Genomic DNA, 16,386 nt, shown 5'->3' on the forward strand with positions numbered 1-16,386 from the left:
AGGGGCGAACAATTGCATAAAAGTGGCATCCAGTCATTCCTCGCTGTCCAGGACTCGAACCTAATTCCTCGCAAGTGTGTTGCCACTACGCTACTACGTCTGACACTTAGTAAACCACACAATAAAATTATCTTATTATTTTGTTATACTATATTATTCACTCGTCTGTTTATAGCTCACAGTATCTGGGCCTAGGAATCTGTCAGCAATTAGAACAATAACAAACGTCAGTCTTAAACAGCTTTGAGCACCCTTGAGATCCTCGAAGTTACCTTGAGATGGTTTCGGAGCTTAGCGTCCCCACGGCCCTGTCTCCTCAACCAGGCCTCCTGAATTCTTTAGACATTAAATATAAAGCTACAAACACACTCAAATGTGTTCTATATCAGTCAAAGTAAAGTGCAGTGCTAATTATGATCTTAAGTGCTTCCTAGAGGGCTGTAACAGAACTCAAGGCACCACACGAGTTAGAAACATCTATTTTGATATTCCAAGAGTGCAACTTAACCAAAGCTAAAATACAAAGCAAGAAAATGGTCTCGCCACCAATTTAACACAAACTAAGACATTCCTAAGTGTGTGATGTAACAATATTTTTTTCACGCATTTCTTCATTCTAAATCATTCAATTTGTTAATTATCGTGAATATTAAATTCAGTATCTGGTCTTGCACGAAGTTATTACTCCCACACAAACACCTTTATCATCTTAACAACCCATTGTATCATCTTGAAGATGAATAAATAAAAATTATATCAATAAAGATGCAGTTACCTCTAAAGCTATCGCTTCTAAAATAAAGTAGGCTAGGATTTTCAACGTGCAGCATCGCTTTCAATAAATATATATAATTTGCTAATTTTTTGTTTTAATTCGTACAATTTATGTTAGCGCACTGCTCATGATGCATTAGGCGTTACCGCAATAAATTTAAACCTAAATTCACTCATTATTTTAATTTATGGCCAAAAGTATGTACTGTACGTAATTAATGTTGTCATACAATGTACGACTGTTGTACCTACTAAATAACTACTAATACACGATCCTCTGTATACCAGTAAATATAATTTGGCAGTTTGTAAACTTCATAAATAATTTACCTGATTTAACCTGCGGGCCACTAACATAACATGTGGCCTCGACGTGGACAGGAAGCCGGGGGCTTGTCAAAGTACCTTCACATTTGTCCTGATGATTTTTTTCAATGGTTTGCGTCCTGTAAACCGCCTCCTAATAGAGAGAGCATCGCATTTTGACGTATACTCCACCTAAGGTCAAAAATCGGCGTACTAGAAAAATAGTAGCGGCTCGCGAAATTGACATACTCTCCCGTTTTCTGTTTTGGGTCCTCTGGTAGGTTTAGATACGTACTAACACGCCTAGTATTTTGGGTAAGTTATAATAACATTAATAAAACAATGGGGGGTAGAAATAGCCTAAGCTACTCTAACCCTTTGAGATGTATTTATTGCTTATCTCAATAAACATACTTGAACTTGAACTTGAATAAAACAATAACAAAATGTAAGTTACACGTACAAATGTCACATGTCTGACCGGTGTTGCCTTACAGGTGATTGCCGCAGAGGGAGAGCAGAAGGCTTCCCGCGCCCTGAAAGAGGCTGCAGAAGTAATCTCCCTGGCCCCGGCGGCCCTCCAACTCCGGTACCTTCAGGTAGGTCAGCAGCTGGCCCTCTCTGGGCCTTGAACTGACCAGACCACACACTAGAAAGTCAGGGGACGACGACGTTTCGGTCCGTCCTGGACCATTCTCACAATCGACTTGAGAATGGACCGAAACGTCGTCGTCCCTTCACTTTCTAGTGTGTGTGGTCTGGTCAACATATTTCAGATACGTTATTGTGACTCATCGCCTGCATAAGGTCTTGAGGTGGTTCTAACAAAGTTGTATAAGTTCTTCCGTTTATATCAGTTCCTCCTGGTTCCTTTTGGTGACTCTTGGTTCCATTTAGTGTTTATAAATTACGCGTTCGGTTCTTCCTTGTGAAACTATTCATTCTAAAGATCGATCTTGACTCTTGTAGATTTATCGTGGTACTTTGTGGTGAGAATGGGTTACCCATGATATTCATAATCCATACTTATAGGTAGATATACTGGTTATTTCAAGTGTCATTTTGATATATAGTGCAATATACCATCTTTAAGTGGGATTTAGCGCGTCATTGTGGGTCGTATGGTCATTATTATTAACATCTTTATTGACAGAATGTAATTACAATTTTGCCTAATCTGAGGAAATTACTTAAGTCTTTGTTTGGGTGAGGATAATGCTGGTATGTATGGTACAGCTCTTGGTGAATATTGCTGTATACAGGATTTATTTTTTACCAACTGAACTTTAACAGAGTTGACGGTGGTGTCAATCTCTTTGTTGATTAGTTCTAGAGTTATAGAATAGAGCAGTTATAGGCTTCTAGAACAGTGGCAGCCACTCTGGACTACTCTAGAACCAGTTCTAGAGTGCTGTGCTAGGTGCTGTGAAACAGCGACAGTCTAGATGAGCTGCGTGTACTCTAAAGTAATATTAGGACTTAAAGCAGGACCAGGCACTCGGGAAGAGTGACAGGTGCTCTGAAGTATTTTCCCCAAGAGCCACTATTTCTCTAGTGGCCTCGGCGAGGACAGGAAGTCGGCGGCTTGACAAAGATCCCCTCCCCCCTATTCGTCCTCATGTTTTTTTCAAGCTGGATTTTAAAATTCAGCAGTGTGTTGGCATTTACAGCTTCTGTGGGTAGGCGGTTCCATAGGTTCTGTGTCAGGGTTTTTTGCAACAGCGAGCAGGCACTCAGGAAGAGTGTAGGTACCTTAGAAAACGCTTCAGGAAATTATAGAACAGTTCCAGACACTATTGAATAGTGCTGGTATGAACCTTGAGTCCGTTTTAACGTTCGTCCTCATCTATGTGAAAAGGTCAGGTACTTATCAGGAGAAAGCACTAGGCCATTACGACTATATAGCACTTGGAAGGGATAGGAAGATAAGGATTTTGGGATAGTACGGAGGGAAGGAATGGTGCCCAACCACTTGTGGACGGTCGGGGAATGAACGCCGACCTGCATAAAGGGAGACCGTTGCTCTACCTATGAGTTACTCCTCAGATGCATCTTGACACTAAAGATGCGTTTATATATTTGGAGAAGCAATTGAGGCGTTATATTATGGGGAAATATTTATGTCAAAAACATTATGGTCAGATATATCCAGAACATGGCGATAAGGCACATTACACATAAAAAGGGGGATGACGTCACCGGTAGCCAATCGGGAGACGTTCGGCTGTGACGTGGACAAGGGTGAAGCTCTGTGATTGGTTCGGAGCTCAGTCAAGTGGTGGACAGCATCAGAGGTAACTGTGTTACCAGTGCTAGTCAACTTGTCTGCCAGGTTTGGCCTACAACGATGCGAACCGTTTCATGGACTGTTAGAAAGTTGACAGGCAAATCAGCAGGAGAGTGAAGATCGGGTACTGCATCTCTAAATACCCCCTCAGTGCATTCGTGCAAGTTAAGAAGGTTGGCAGACGAGGCTGGCGTGTTGCTGGTGGTGGAAGAAGCCCTTTTGAACCCACAATGGGTCGTGCCCGCTGGGAAACGAAGCAGTTGAGATGCGCCTATACGAAGGGCACCTGTATATGAAGCCCACACTTCTGGAGTGAGAGTGGCCGCTATATGATTCATACAGCCAGAAATGAGTATGATTATCACTCGAGGGAAGAGATAACGCCTCCCCCTCTCCATCTTTGTAGCAGACGACGCCCCACGGGTCGAGGATAGTATGTTCCTGTCTCTGGGAGGCTTTAACGGGTCATTGCATCGGGGGACAGACAGCCAGTGTATATATATTCATGTTTCAGGCTGATATCGAGGTACCTCTCCTCCCCCACCCCCACAAGGTCGAATTACTGACGACCCCCCCCCCCCCTCCGGCTCCCCAGGATAGCTGGGGAGCCGGGGGTCGTCACACAACATGCTGGCTAACTCCTGAGTACCTATTTACTGCTAGGTGAATAGGGCGATTGGAAACGCGTCCAACCATTTCTGTCCCACCTGGGATTCGTACTCAGAATTCCAGATTGCAAGTCTGGAATGAACCCAGCGAATTCGTGGCGGGTACGACACGATGCATCTGAATAGCTGGAGTGGATAAATCCAAGCGAAGAGGATACAATCCACTAGAGATCCACCTGAGACGTATATCGTATTTCTCAAGGCCTTGCACATCGTTTGAAAGTGCATGTGAATGACGCAACGAAAGGCGACAGATTTTATATTGTGTTCTATTGAGATATTTTAAAATTTAGGTCCATTCTGCATGATACCTGCTTGATGGGGTTCTGGGAGTTCTTCTACTCCCCAAGCCTGGCCCGAGGCCAGGCTTGACTAGTGAGAGCTTGGGCCAACAGGCTGTTGCTTGGAGCGGCCCGCAGGCCCACATACCCACCACAGCCAGGTTGGTCCGGCACTTCTTGAAGAAAACGATCAAGTTTTATCTTGAAGATGTCCACGGTTGTTTCGGCAATATACCTTATACTAGCTGGGAGGATATTGAACGTGTTATCCAGCCCTATCCACGAAGAGGCGACGGAGTTGCCAGAGGTACCAGAGTGAATGTGGCAAATGACCCAAGTTTAGTTTAGTTCGTTTATTATACACCCCATACCCATCTTGTGGGCGGTAGCGGAAAGGGTTACAGAAGCACATAATGGGCTCAGGGACTAGACCTCACAATTCATTTAGCTAAGCAAGTTACTCTTGATGAGCTAGACACGTGTTAATAATGTTTTAATTATTAATTAATTAAATAATTTTTAGAGTATCTGAGTGATACTCGTTCATATCCATATGTATTTATATGTGGTGTTAGGACCAGGTGAAGTGTTTTAATACTGGTAAGTGTTATTAATACACATCTGTCAAGAGAATTTTATGATGATAGATATGTCATTATTTATATTACATATATATCTACCAGGATTTGAATGCTGTTGAATGATTAACCGCGTACTGATTTACCGTACTCATAGATAGATAAGATTCATCTACTTTTGGGTATCTATCTACCCAGAAAATATATCTACTTTTAGGTAGATAATATACATGTTTAAATGAGTGTTTATTTCCATACCAGAAAAGACAGGTGTATTTGGTTCAAGGTATTAGATAATAAATAGATGAGAGGATATGATTAGCGCGTTTAAGCCACTTCGATCATAATATATAAAGGTAAGGCAATTTACCCTTGGGGCCAAAGCTTTCCTGGGCATATTTGTTCATTAAATGTTCCATTTTCGAACTTAAAAAGTTTGTCTTCCCTCTGTGAGTCTGGAGATATAGCGAGTAATAAAAAAAGTGATTAATTCTCGAAAAGTTTAAAAAAGAGGAAGTGTTAAAGAGAGAGGCAATTAACTGTGTGTAGTTAGGGGTCAGGTGAACAAGGCATCAGAGAGGAAGCCACACTCCATCACTGATGGACTAGGCCGAAATAGACAGCAGGCCTGAACATAATAGACATGAGGGCTAACCATGTGACACTTCCAAGTGGCACTGACATGAGTGGAGTGCCAGCAGTTAAGTGTGTGTGTGCGTGTTTAAAGGATATTTTTTTCTTTACTGTTGGGAAGGAAGATTCACTACATAGGTGCCGGAATCTTTTCGGGGGACCTGGAACAGTTGCATGCGGTCCGGAGCAGTGTCGGGTTCTCTACAGTAGGTTCAGGCTTTATATACCCTTTTGAATAGGTACTTTTCTGACTATTCAGGAAGCTCTCTATCTATTCAGATAGGTACCTTTCTACCTGTTCAGATAGGTACCTTTCTACCTGTTCGGGTAGGTACCTACCTACCTACCCGTCCGGGTACCTAAATACCTACCTACCCGTCCGGGTACCTAAATACCTACTTACCCGTCCGGGTACCTACCTACCTACCTTACCCGTCCGGGTACCTACCTACCTACTTACCCGTCCGGGTACCTACCTACCCATCCGGGTACCTACCTACCTACTTACCCGTCCGGGTACCTACCTACCTACTTACCCGTCGGGTACCTACCTACCCATCCGGGTACCTACCTACCTACTTACCTGTCCGGGTACCTACCTACCTACTTACCTATCCGGGTACCTACCTACTTACCCGTCCGGGTACCTATCTACCTACTTACCCGTCCGGGTACCTACCTACCCATCCGGGTACCTACCTACCTGGCCGGGTACCTACCTACCCATCCGGGTACCTATCTACCTACTTACCCGTCCGGGTACCTACCTACCCAGTCCGGGTACCTACCTACCTGTCCTGGGTACCTACCTACCCATCCGGGTACCTACCTACCCATCCGGGTACCTACCTACCTACTTACCCGTCCGGGTACCTACCTACTTACCCGTCCGGGTACCTACCTACCCATCCGGCTACCTACCTACCTGGCCGGGTACCTACCTACCCATCCGGGTACCTACCTGCCCATCCGGGTACCTACCTACCCGTCCGGGTACCTACCTACCTGTCCGGGTACCTACCTACCTGTCCGGGTACCTACCTACCTGTCCGGGTACCTACCTACCCATCCGGGTACCTACCTACCTACTTACCCATCCGGGTACCTACCTACCCATCCGGGTACCTACCTACCTACCTACCCATCCGGGTACCTACCTACCTACTTACCAGTCCGGGTACCTACCTACTTACCCGTCCGGGTACCTACCTACCTACTTACCCGTCCAGGTACCTACCTACCCATCCGGGTACCTACCTACCTACTTACCTGTGAGGGTACCTACCTACCTACTTACCTGTCCGGGTACCTACCTACCTACTTAACTGTCCGGGTACCTACCTACCTACTTACCCGTCCGGGTACCTACCTACTTACCCGTCCGGGTACCTACCTACTTACCCGTCCGGGTACCTACCTACCTACTTACCCGTCCGGGTAATTACCTACCCATCCGGGTACCTACCTACCTGTCCGGGTACCTACCTACCCATCCGGGTACCTACTTACCCGTCCAGGAACTTACCTACCTACCCGTCAGGGTACCTACCTACCCATCCGGGTACCTACCTACCTACTTACCCATCCGGGTACCTACCTACCTGGCCGGGTACCTACCTACCCATCCGGGTACCTACTTACCCGTCCGGGTACCTACCTACACGTCCGGGTACCTACCTACCTGTCCAGGTACCTACCTACCTGTCCAGGTACCTACCTACCCATCCAGGTACCTACCTACTTACTTACCCGTCCGGGTACCTACCTACTTACCCGTCCGGGTACCTACCTACCTACTTACCCATCCGGGAACTTACCTACCTACCTGTCCGGGTACCTACCTACCCATCCAGGTACCTACCTGCCTACTTACCCGTCCGGGTACCTACCTACCCATCCGGGTACCTACCTACCCATCCGGGTCCCTACCTACCCGTCTGGGTACCTACCTACCTGTCCGGGTACCTACCTACCCATCCGGGTACCTACCTACCTACTTACCCATCCGGGTACCTACCTACCCATCCGGGTACCTACCTACCTACTTACCCGTCCGGGTACCTACCTACCTACTTACCCGTCCGGGTACCTACCTACCCATCTGGGTACCTACCTACCTACTTACCTGTCCGGGTACCTACCTACCTACTTACCTGTCCGGGTACCTACCTACTTACCCGTCCGGGTACCTACCTACCTACTTACCCGTCCGGGTACCTACCTACCTACTTACCCGTCCGGGTACCTACCTACCTGGCCGGGTACCTACCTACCCATCCGGGTACCTACCTACCCATCCGGGTACCTACTTACCCGTCCAGGTACCTACCTACCCGTCCGGGTACCTACCTACCTGTCCGGGTACCTACCTACCCATCCGGGTACCTACCTACCTACTTACCCATCCGGGTACCTACCTACCTACTTGCCCGTCCGGGTACCTACCTACCCATCCGGGTACCTACCTACCTACTTACCAGTCCTGGTACCTACCTACCTACTTACCCGTCCGGGAACTTACCTACCTACCTGTCAGGGTACCTACCTACCCATCCGGGTACCTACCTACCTACTTACCCGTCCGGGTACCTACCTACCTGGCCGGGTACCTACCTACCCATCCGGGTACCTACTTACCCGTCCGGGTACCTACCTACCCGTCCGGGTACCTACCTACCTGTCCGGGTACCTACCTACCCATCCGGGTACCTACCTACCTACTTACCCATCCGGGTACCTACCTACCTACTTACCCGTCCGGGTACCTACCTACTTACCCGTCCGGGTACCTACCTACCTACTTACCCGTCCGGGTACCTACCTACTTACCCGTCCGGGTACCTACCTACTTACCCGGCCGGGTACCTACCTACCTACTTACACGTCCGGGTACCTACCTACCCACTTACCTGTCCGGGTACCTACCTACCTACTTACCTGTCCGGGTACCTACCTACTTACCCGTCCGGGTACCTACCTACTTACCCGTCCGGGCACCTACCTACTTACCCGTCCGGGTACCTACCTACCTACTTACCCATCCGGGAACTTACCTACCTACCTGTCAGGGTACCTACCTACCCATCCGGGTACCTACCTACCTACTTACCCGTCCGGGTACCTACCTACCCATCCGGGTACCTACCTACCCATCCGGGTACCAACCTACCTACCTACCTGGCCGGGTACCTACCTACCCATCCGGGTACCTACCTACCTACCCATCCGGGTACCTACTTACCTGTCCGGGTACCTACCTACTCGTCCGGGTACCTACCTACCTGTCCGGGTACCTACCTACCCGTCTGGGTACCTACCTACCTGTCCGGGTACCTACCTACCTGTCCGGGTACCTACCTACCCATCCAGGTACCTACCTACCCATCCGGGTACCTACCTACCTACTTACCCGTCCGGGTACCTACCTACTTACCCATCCGGGTACCTACCTTCCCATCCGGGTACCTACCTACCTACTTACCCGTCCGGGTAGCTACCTACCCATCCGGGTACCTACCTACCTACTTATCCATCCGGGTACCTACCTACCCATCCGGGTACCTACCTACCTACTTACCCGTCGGGGTAACTACCTACTTACCCGTTCGGGTACCTACCTACCTACTTACCCGTCCGGGTACCTACCTACCCATCCGGGTACCTACCTACCTACTTACCTGTCCGGGTACCTACCTACCTACTTACCTGTCCAGGTACCTACCTACTTACCCGTCCGGGCACCTACCTACTTACCCGTCCGGGTACCTACCTACCTACTTACCCGTCCGGGAACTTACCTACCTACCTGTCAGGGTACCTACCTACCTACTTACCTGTCCAGGTACCTACCTACTTACCCGTCCAGGCACCTACCTACTTACCCGTCCGGGTACCTACCTACCTACTTACCCGTCCGGGAACTTACCTACCTACCTGTCAGGGTACCTACCTACCTATCCGGGTACCTACCTACTTACCCGTCCGGGTACCTACCTACCCATCCGGGTACCTACCTACCCATCCGGGTACCAACCTACCTACCTACCTGGCCGGGTACCTACCTACCCATCCGGGTACCTACCTACCTACTTACCCATCCGGGTACCTACCTACCTACTTACCCGTCCGGGTACCTACCTACTTACCCGTCCGGGTACCTACCTACCTACTTACCCGTCCGGGTACCTACCTACTTACCGGTCCGGGTACCTACCTACCTACTTACCCATCCGGGTACCTACCTACCCATCCGGGTACCTACCTACCCACTTACCTGTCCGGGTACCTACCTACTTACCCGTCCGGGTACCTACCTACTTACCCGTCCGGGTACCTACCTACTTACCCGTCCGGGCACCTACCTACTTACCCATCCGGGTACCTACCTACCTACTTACCCGTCCGGGAACTTACCTACCTGTCAGGGTACCTACCTACCCATCCGGGTACCTACCTACCTACTTACCCGTCCGGGTACCTACCTACCCATCCGGGTACCTACCTACCCATCCGGGTACCAACCTACCTGCCTACCTGGCCGGGTACCTACCTACCCATCCGGGTACCTACCTACCTACCTACCCATCCGGGTACCTACTTACCCGTCCGGGTACCTACCTACTCGTCCGGGTACCAACCTACCTGTCCGGGTACCTACCTACCTGTCCGGATACCTACCTACCCGTCTGGGTACCTACCTACCTGTCCGGGTACCTACCTACCCGTCCGGGTACCTACCTACCCATCCGGGTACCTACCTACCCATCCGGGTACCTACCTACCCATCCGGGTACCTACCTACATACTTACCCATCTGGGTACCTACCTACCCATCTGGGTACCTACCTACCCATCTGGGTACCTACCTACCTACTTACCCGTCCGGGTACCTACCTACTTACCCATCCGGGTACCTACCTTCCTATCCGGGTACCTACCTACCTACTTACCCGTCCAGGTACCTACCTACCCATCCGGGTACCTACCTACCTACTTACGAGTTCGGGTAGCTACCTACCCATCCGGGTACCTACCTACCTACTTATCCATCCGGGTACCTACCTACCCATCTGGGTACCTACCTACCTACTTACCCGTCGGGGTAACTACCTACTTACCCGTTCGGGTACCTACCTACCTACTTACCTGTCCGGGTACCTACCTACCTACTTACCTGTCCGGGTACCTACCTACTTACCCGTCCCGGTACCTACCTACTTACCCGTCCAGGTACCTACCTACTTACCCGTCCGGGCACCTACCTACTTACCCGTCCGGATACCTACCTACCTACTTACCTGTCCGGGAACTTACCTACCTATCTGTCATGGTACCTACCTACTTACCCGTTCGGGTACCTACCTACCTACTTACCCATCTGGGTACCTACCTACCCATCTGGGTACCAACCTACCTACTTACCTGTCCGGGTACCTACCTACCTACTTACCTGTCCGGGTACCTACCTACCTACTTACCTGTCCGGATACCTACCTACCTACTTACCTGTCCGGGTACCTACCTACCCATCCGGGTACCTACCTACCCGTCTGGGTACCTACCTACCTGTCCGGGTACCTACCTACCCATCTGGGTACCTACCTACCCATCCGGGTACCTACCTACCTACTTACCCATCTGGGTACCTACCTACCCATCCGGGTACCTACCTACCTACTTACCCGTCCGGGTACCTACCTTCCCATCCGGGTACCTACCTACCTACTTACCCGTCCGGGTACCTACCTACCCATCCGGGTACCTACCTACCTACTTACCAGTCCGGGTAGCTACCTACCCATCCGGGTACCTACCTACCTACTTATCCATCCGGGTACCTACCTACCCATCCAGGTACCTACCTACCTACTTACCCGTCGGGGTACCTACCTACTTACCCGTTCGGGTACCTACCTACTTACCCATCTGGGTACCTACCTACCCATCTGGGTACCTACCTACCTACTTACCTGTCCGGGTACCTACCTACCTACTTACCTGTCCGGGTACCTACCTACCTACTTACCTGTCCGGATACCTACCTACCTACTTACCTGTCCGGGTACCTACCTACTTACCCGTCCGAGAACTTGCCTACCTGTCCGGGTACCTACCTACCCATCCGGGTACCTACCTACCTGCTTACCCGTCCGGGTACCTACCTACCTACTTACCCGTCCGGGTACCTACCTACCTGGCCGGGTACCTACCTACCCATCCGAGTACCTACCTACCCATCCGGGTACCTACTTACCCGTCCGGGTACCTACTTACCCGTCCGGGTACCTACCTACCCGTCTGGGTACCTACCTACCTCTCCGGGTACCTACCTACCCATCCGGGTACCTACCTACCTACTTACCCATCCGGGTACCTACCTACCTACTTACCCGTCCGGGTACCTACCTACTTACCCGTCCGGGTACCTACCTACTTACCCGTCCGGGTACCTACCTACCTACTTACCCGTCCGGGTACCTACCTACCCATCCGGGTACCTACCTACCTACTTACCTGTCCGGGTACCTACCTACCTACTTACCTGTCCGGGTACCTACCTACTTACCCGTCCAGGTACCTACCTACTTACCCGTCCAGGTACCTACCTACTTACCCGTCCGGGCACCTACCTACTTACCCGTCCGGGAACTTACCTACCTACCTGTCAGGGTACCTACCTACCCATCCGGGTACCTACCTACCTACTTACCCGTCCGGGTACCTACCTACCCATCCGGGTACCTACCTACCTGGCCGGGTACCTACCTACCCATCCGGGTACCTACTTACCCGTCCGGGTACCTACTTACCCGTCCGGGTACCTACCTACCCGTTCGGGTACCTACCTACCTGTCCAGGTACCTACCTACCCATCCGGGTACCTACCTACCTACTTACCTGTCCCGGTACCTACCTACTTACCCGTCCGGGTACCTACCTACTTACCCGTCCGGGTATGTACCTACTTACCCGTCCGGGTACCTTCCTACCTACTTACTCGTCCGGGAACGTACCTACCTGTCCGGGTACCTACCTGCCTACTTACCCGTCCGGGTACCTACCTACCCATCCGGGTACCTACCTACCCATCCGGGTACCTACTTACCCGTCCGGGTACCTATCTACCCGTCCGGGTACCTACCTATCCGTCCGGGTACCTACCTACTTACCCGTCCGGGTACCTACCTACCTACTTACCCGTCCGGTTACCTACCTACCTACTTACCCGTCCGGGTACCTACCTACCTACTTACCCGTCCGGGTACCTACCTACCTGGCCGGGTACCTACCTACCCATCCGGGTACCTACCTACCCATCCGGGTACCTACTTACCCGTCCAGGTACCTACCTACCCGTCCGGGTACCTACCTACCTGTCCGGGTACCTACCTACCCATCCGGGTACCTACCTACCTACTTTCCCATCCGGGTACCTACCTACCTACTTGCCCGTCCGGGTACCTACCTACCCATCCGGGTACCTACCTACCTACTTACCAGTCCTGGTACCTACCTACCTACTTACCCGTCCGGGAACTTACCTACCTACCTGTCAGGGTACCTACCTACCCATCCGGGTACCTACCTACCTACTTACCCGTCCGGGTACCTACCTACCTGGCCGGGTACCTACCTACCCATCCGGGTACCTACTTACCCGTCCGGGTACCTACCTACCCGTCCGGGTACCTACCTACCTGTCCGGGTACCTACCTACCCATCCGGGTACCTACCTACCTACTTACCCATCCGGGTACCTACCTACCTACTTACCCGTCCGGGTACCTACCTACCTACTTACCCGTCCGGGTACCTACCTACTTACCCGTCCGGGTACCTACCTACTTACCCGTCCGGGTACCTACCTACCTACTTACACGTCCGGGTACCTACCTACCCACTTACCTGTCCGGGTACCTACCTACCTACTTACCTGTCCGGGTACCTACCTACTTACCCGTCCGGGTACCTACCTACTTACCCGTCCGGGCACCTACCTACTTACCCGTCCGGGTACCTACCTACCTACTTACCCATCCGGGAACTTACCTACCTACCTGTCAGGGTACCTACCTACCCATCCGGGTACCTACCTACCTACTTACCCGTCCGGGTACCTACCTACCCATCCGGGTACCTACCTACCCATCCGGGTACCAACCTACCTACCTACCTGGCCGGGTACCTACCTACCCATCCGGGTACCTACCTACCTACCCATCCGGGTACCTACTTACCTGTCCGGGTACCTACCTACTCGTCCGGGTACCTACCTACCCGTCTGGGTACCTACCTACCTGTCCGGGTACCTACCTACCTGTCCGGGTACCTACCTACCTATCCAGGTACCTACCTACCCATCCGGGTACCTACCTACCTACTTACCCGTCCGGGTACCTACCTACTTACCCATCCGGGTACCTACCTTCCCATCCGGGTACCTACCTACCTACTTACCCGTCCGGGTAGCTACCTACCCATCCGGGTACCTACCTACCCATCCGGGTACCTACCTACATACTTACCCATCTGGGTACCTACCTACCCATCTGGGTACCTACCTACCCGTCTGGGTACCTACCTACCTACTTACCCGTCCGGGTACCTACCTACTTACCCATCCGGGTACCTACCTTCCTATCCGGGTACCTACCTACCTACTTACCCGTCCAGGTACCTACCTACCCATCCGGGTACCTACCTACCTACTTACGAGTTCGGGTAGCTACCTACCCATCCGGGTACCTACCTACCTACTTATCCATCCGGGTACCTACCTACCCATCTGGGTACCTACCTACCTACTTACCCGTCGGGGTAACTACCTACTTACCCGTTCGGGTACCTACCTACCTACTTATCCATCCGGGTACCTACCTACCCATCCGGGTACCTACCTACCTACTTACCTGTCCGGGTACCTACCTACCTACTTACCTGTCCGGGTACCTACCTACTTACCCGTCCCGGTACCTACCTACTTACCCGTCCAGGTACCTACCTACTTACCCGTCCGGGCACCTACCTACTTACCCGTCCGGATACCTACCTACCTACTTACCTGTCCGGGAACTTACCTACCTATCTGTCATGGTACCTACCTACTTACCCGTTCGGGTACCTACCTACCTACTTACCCATCTGGGTACCTACCTACCCATCTGGGTACCAACCTACCTACTTACCTGTCCGGGTACCTACCTACCTACTTACCTGTCCGGGTACCTACCTACCTACTTACCTGTCCGGATACCTACCTACCTACTTACCTGTCCGGGTACCTACCTACCCATCCGGGTACCTACCTACCCGTCTGGGTACCTACCTACCTGTCCGGGTACCTACCTACCCATCCGGGTACCTACCTACCCATCCGGGTACCTACCTACCTACTTACCCATCTGGGTACCTACCTACCCATCCGGGTACCTACCTACCTACTTACCCGTCCGGGTACCTACCTTCCCATCCGGGTACCTACCTACCTACTTACCCGTCCGGGTACCTACCTACCCATCCGGGTACCTACCTACCTACTTACCAGTCCGGGTAGCTACCTACCCATCCGGGTACCTACCTACCTACTTATCCATCCGGGTACCTACCTACCCATCCAGGTACCTACCTACCTACTTACCCGTCGGGGTACCTACCTACTTACCCGTTCGGGTACCTACCTACTTACCCATCTGGGTACCTACCTACCCATCTGGGTACCTACCTACCTACTTACCTGTCCGGGTACCTACCTACCTACTTACCTGTCCGGGTACCTACCTACCTACTTACCTGTCCGGATACCTACCTACCTACTTACCTGTCCGGGTACCTACCTACTTACCCGTCCGAGAACTTGCCTACCTGTCCGGGTACCTACCTACCCATCCGGGTACCTACCTACCTGCTTACCCGTCCGGGTACCTACCTACCTACTTACCCGTCCGGGTACCTACCTACCTGGCCGGGTACCTACCTACCCATCCGAGTACCTACCTACCCATCCGGGTACCTACTTACCCGTCCGGGTACCTACTTACCCGTCCGGGTACCTACCTACCCGTCTGGGTACCTACCTACCTCTCCGGGTACCTACCTACCCATCCGGGTACCTACCTACCTACTTACCCATCCGGGTACCTACCTACCTACTTACCCGTCCGGGTACCTACCTACTTACCCGTCCGGGTACCTACCTACTTACCCGTCCGGGTACCTACCTACCTACTTACCCGTCCGGGTACCTACCTACCCATCCGGGTACCTACCTACCTACTTACCTGTCCGGGTACCTACCTACCTACTTACCTGTCCGGGTACCTACCTACTTACCCGTCCAGGTACCTACCTACTTACCCGTCCAGGTACCTACCTACTTACCCGTCCGGGCACCTACCTACTTACCCGTCCGGGAACTTACCTACCTACCTGTCAGGGTACCTACCTACCCATCCGGGTACCTACCTACCTACTTACCCGTCCGGGTACCTACCTACCCATCCGGGTACCTACCTACCTGGCCGGGTACCTACCTACCCATCCGGGTACCTACTTACCCGTCCGGGTACCTACTTACCCGTCCGGGTACCTACCTACCCGTTCGGGTACCTACCTACCTGTCCAGGTACCTACCTACCCATCCGGGTACCTACCTACCTACTTACCTGTCCCGGTACCTACCTACTTACCCGTCCGGGTACCTACCTACTTACCCGTCCGGGTATGTACCTACTTACCCGTCCGGGTACCTTCCTACCTACTTACTCGTCCGGGAACGTACCTACCTGTCCGGGTACCTACCTGCCTACTTACCCGTCCGGGTACCTACCTACCCATCCGGGTACCTACCTACCCATCCGGGT

At 51.7% G+C, this 16,386-nt stretch overlaps 1 protein-coding gene across 7 annotated transcripts in view; it reads left to right on the forward strand.

Annotated features, from left to right (window-relative positions):
- Window positions 1–16,386, forward strand: part of LOC123762141 (band 7 protein AGAP004871) — a 624,034-nt gene that overhangs the window by 604,840 nt on the left and 2,808 nt on the right. For all 7 annotated transcript variants that reach the window (XM_045748512.2, XM_045748513.2, XM_069335954.1 and 4 more), the window contains one exon: window positions 1,578–1,679. In XM_045748512.2, coding sequence (XP_045604468.1) covers window positions 1,578–1,679 — 102 coding nt within the window. The remainder of the gene's footprint in view (window positions 1–1,577; window positions 1,680–16,386) is intronic.

This window comes from Procambarus clarkii, chromosome 34, assembly GCF_040958095.1.
Source record: "Procambarus clarkii isolate CNS0578487 chromosome 34, FALCON_Pclarkii_2.0, whole genome shotgun sequence".
Lineage (NCBI taxonomy): Eukaryota > Metazoa > Arthropoda > Malacostraca > Decapoda > Cambaridae > Procambarus > Procambarus clarkii.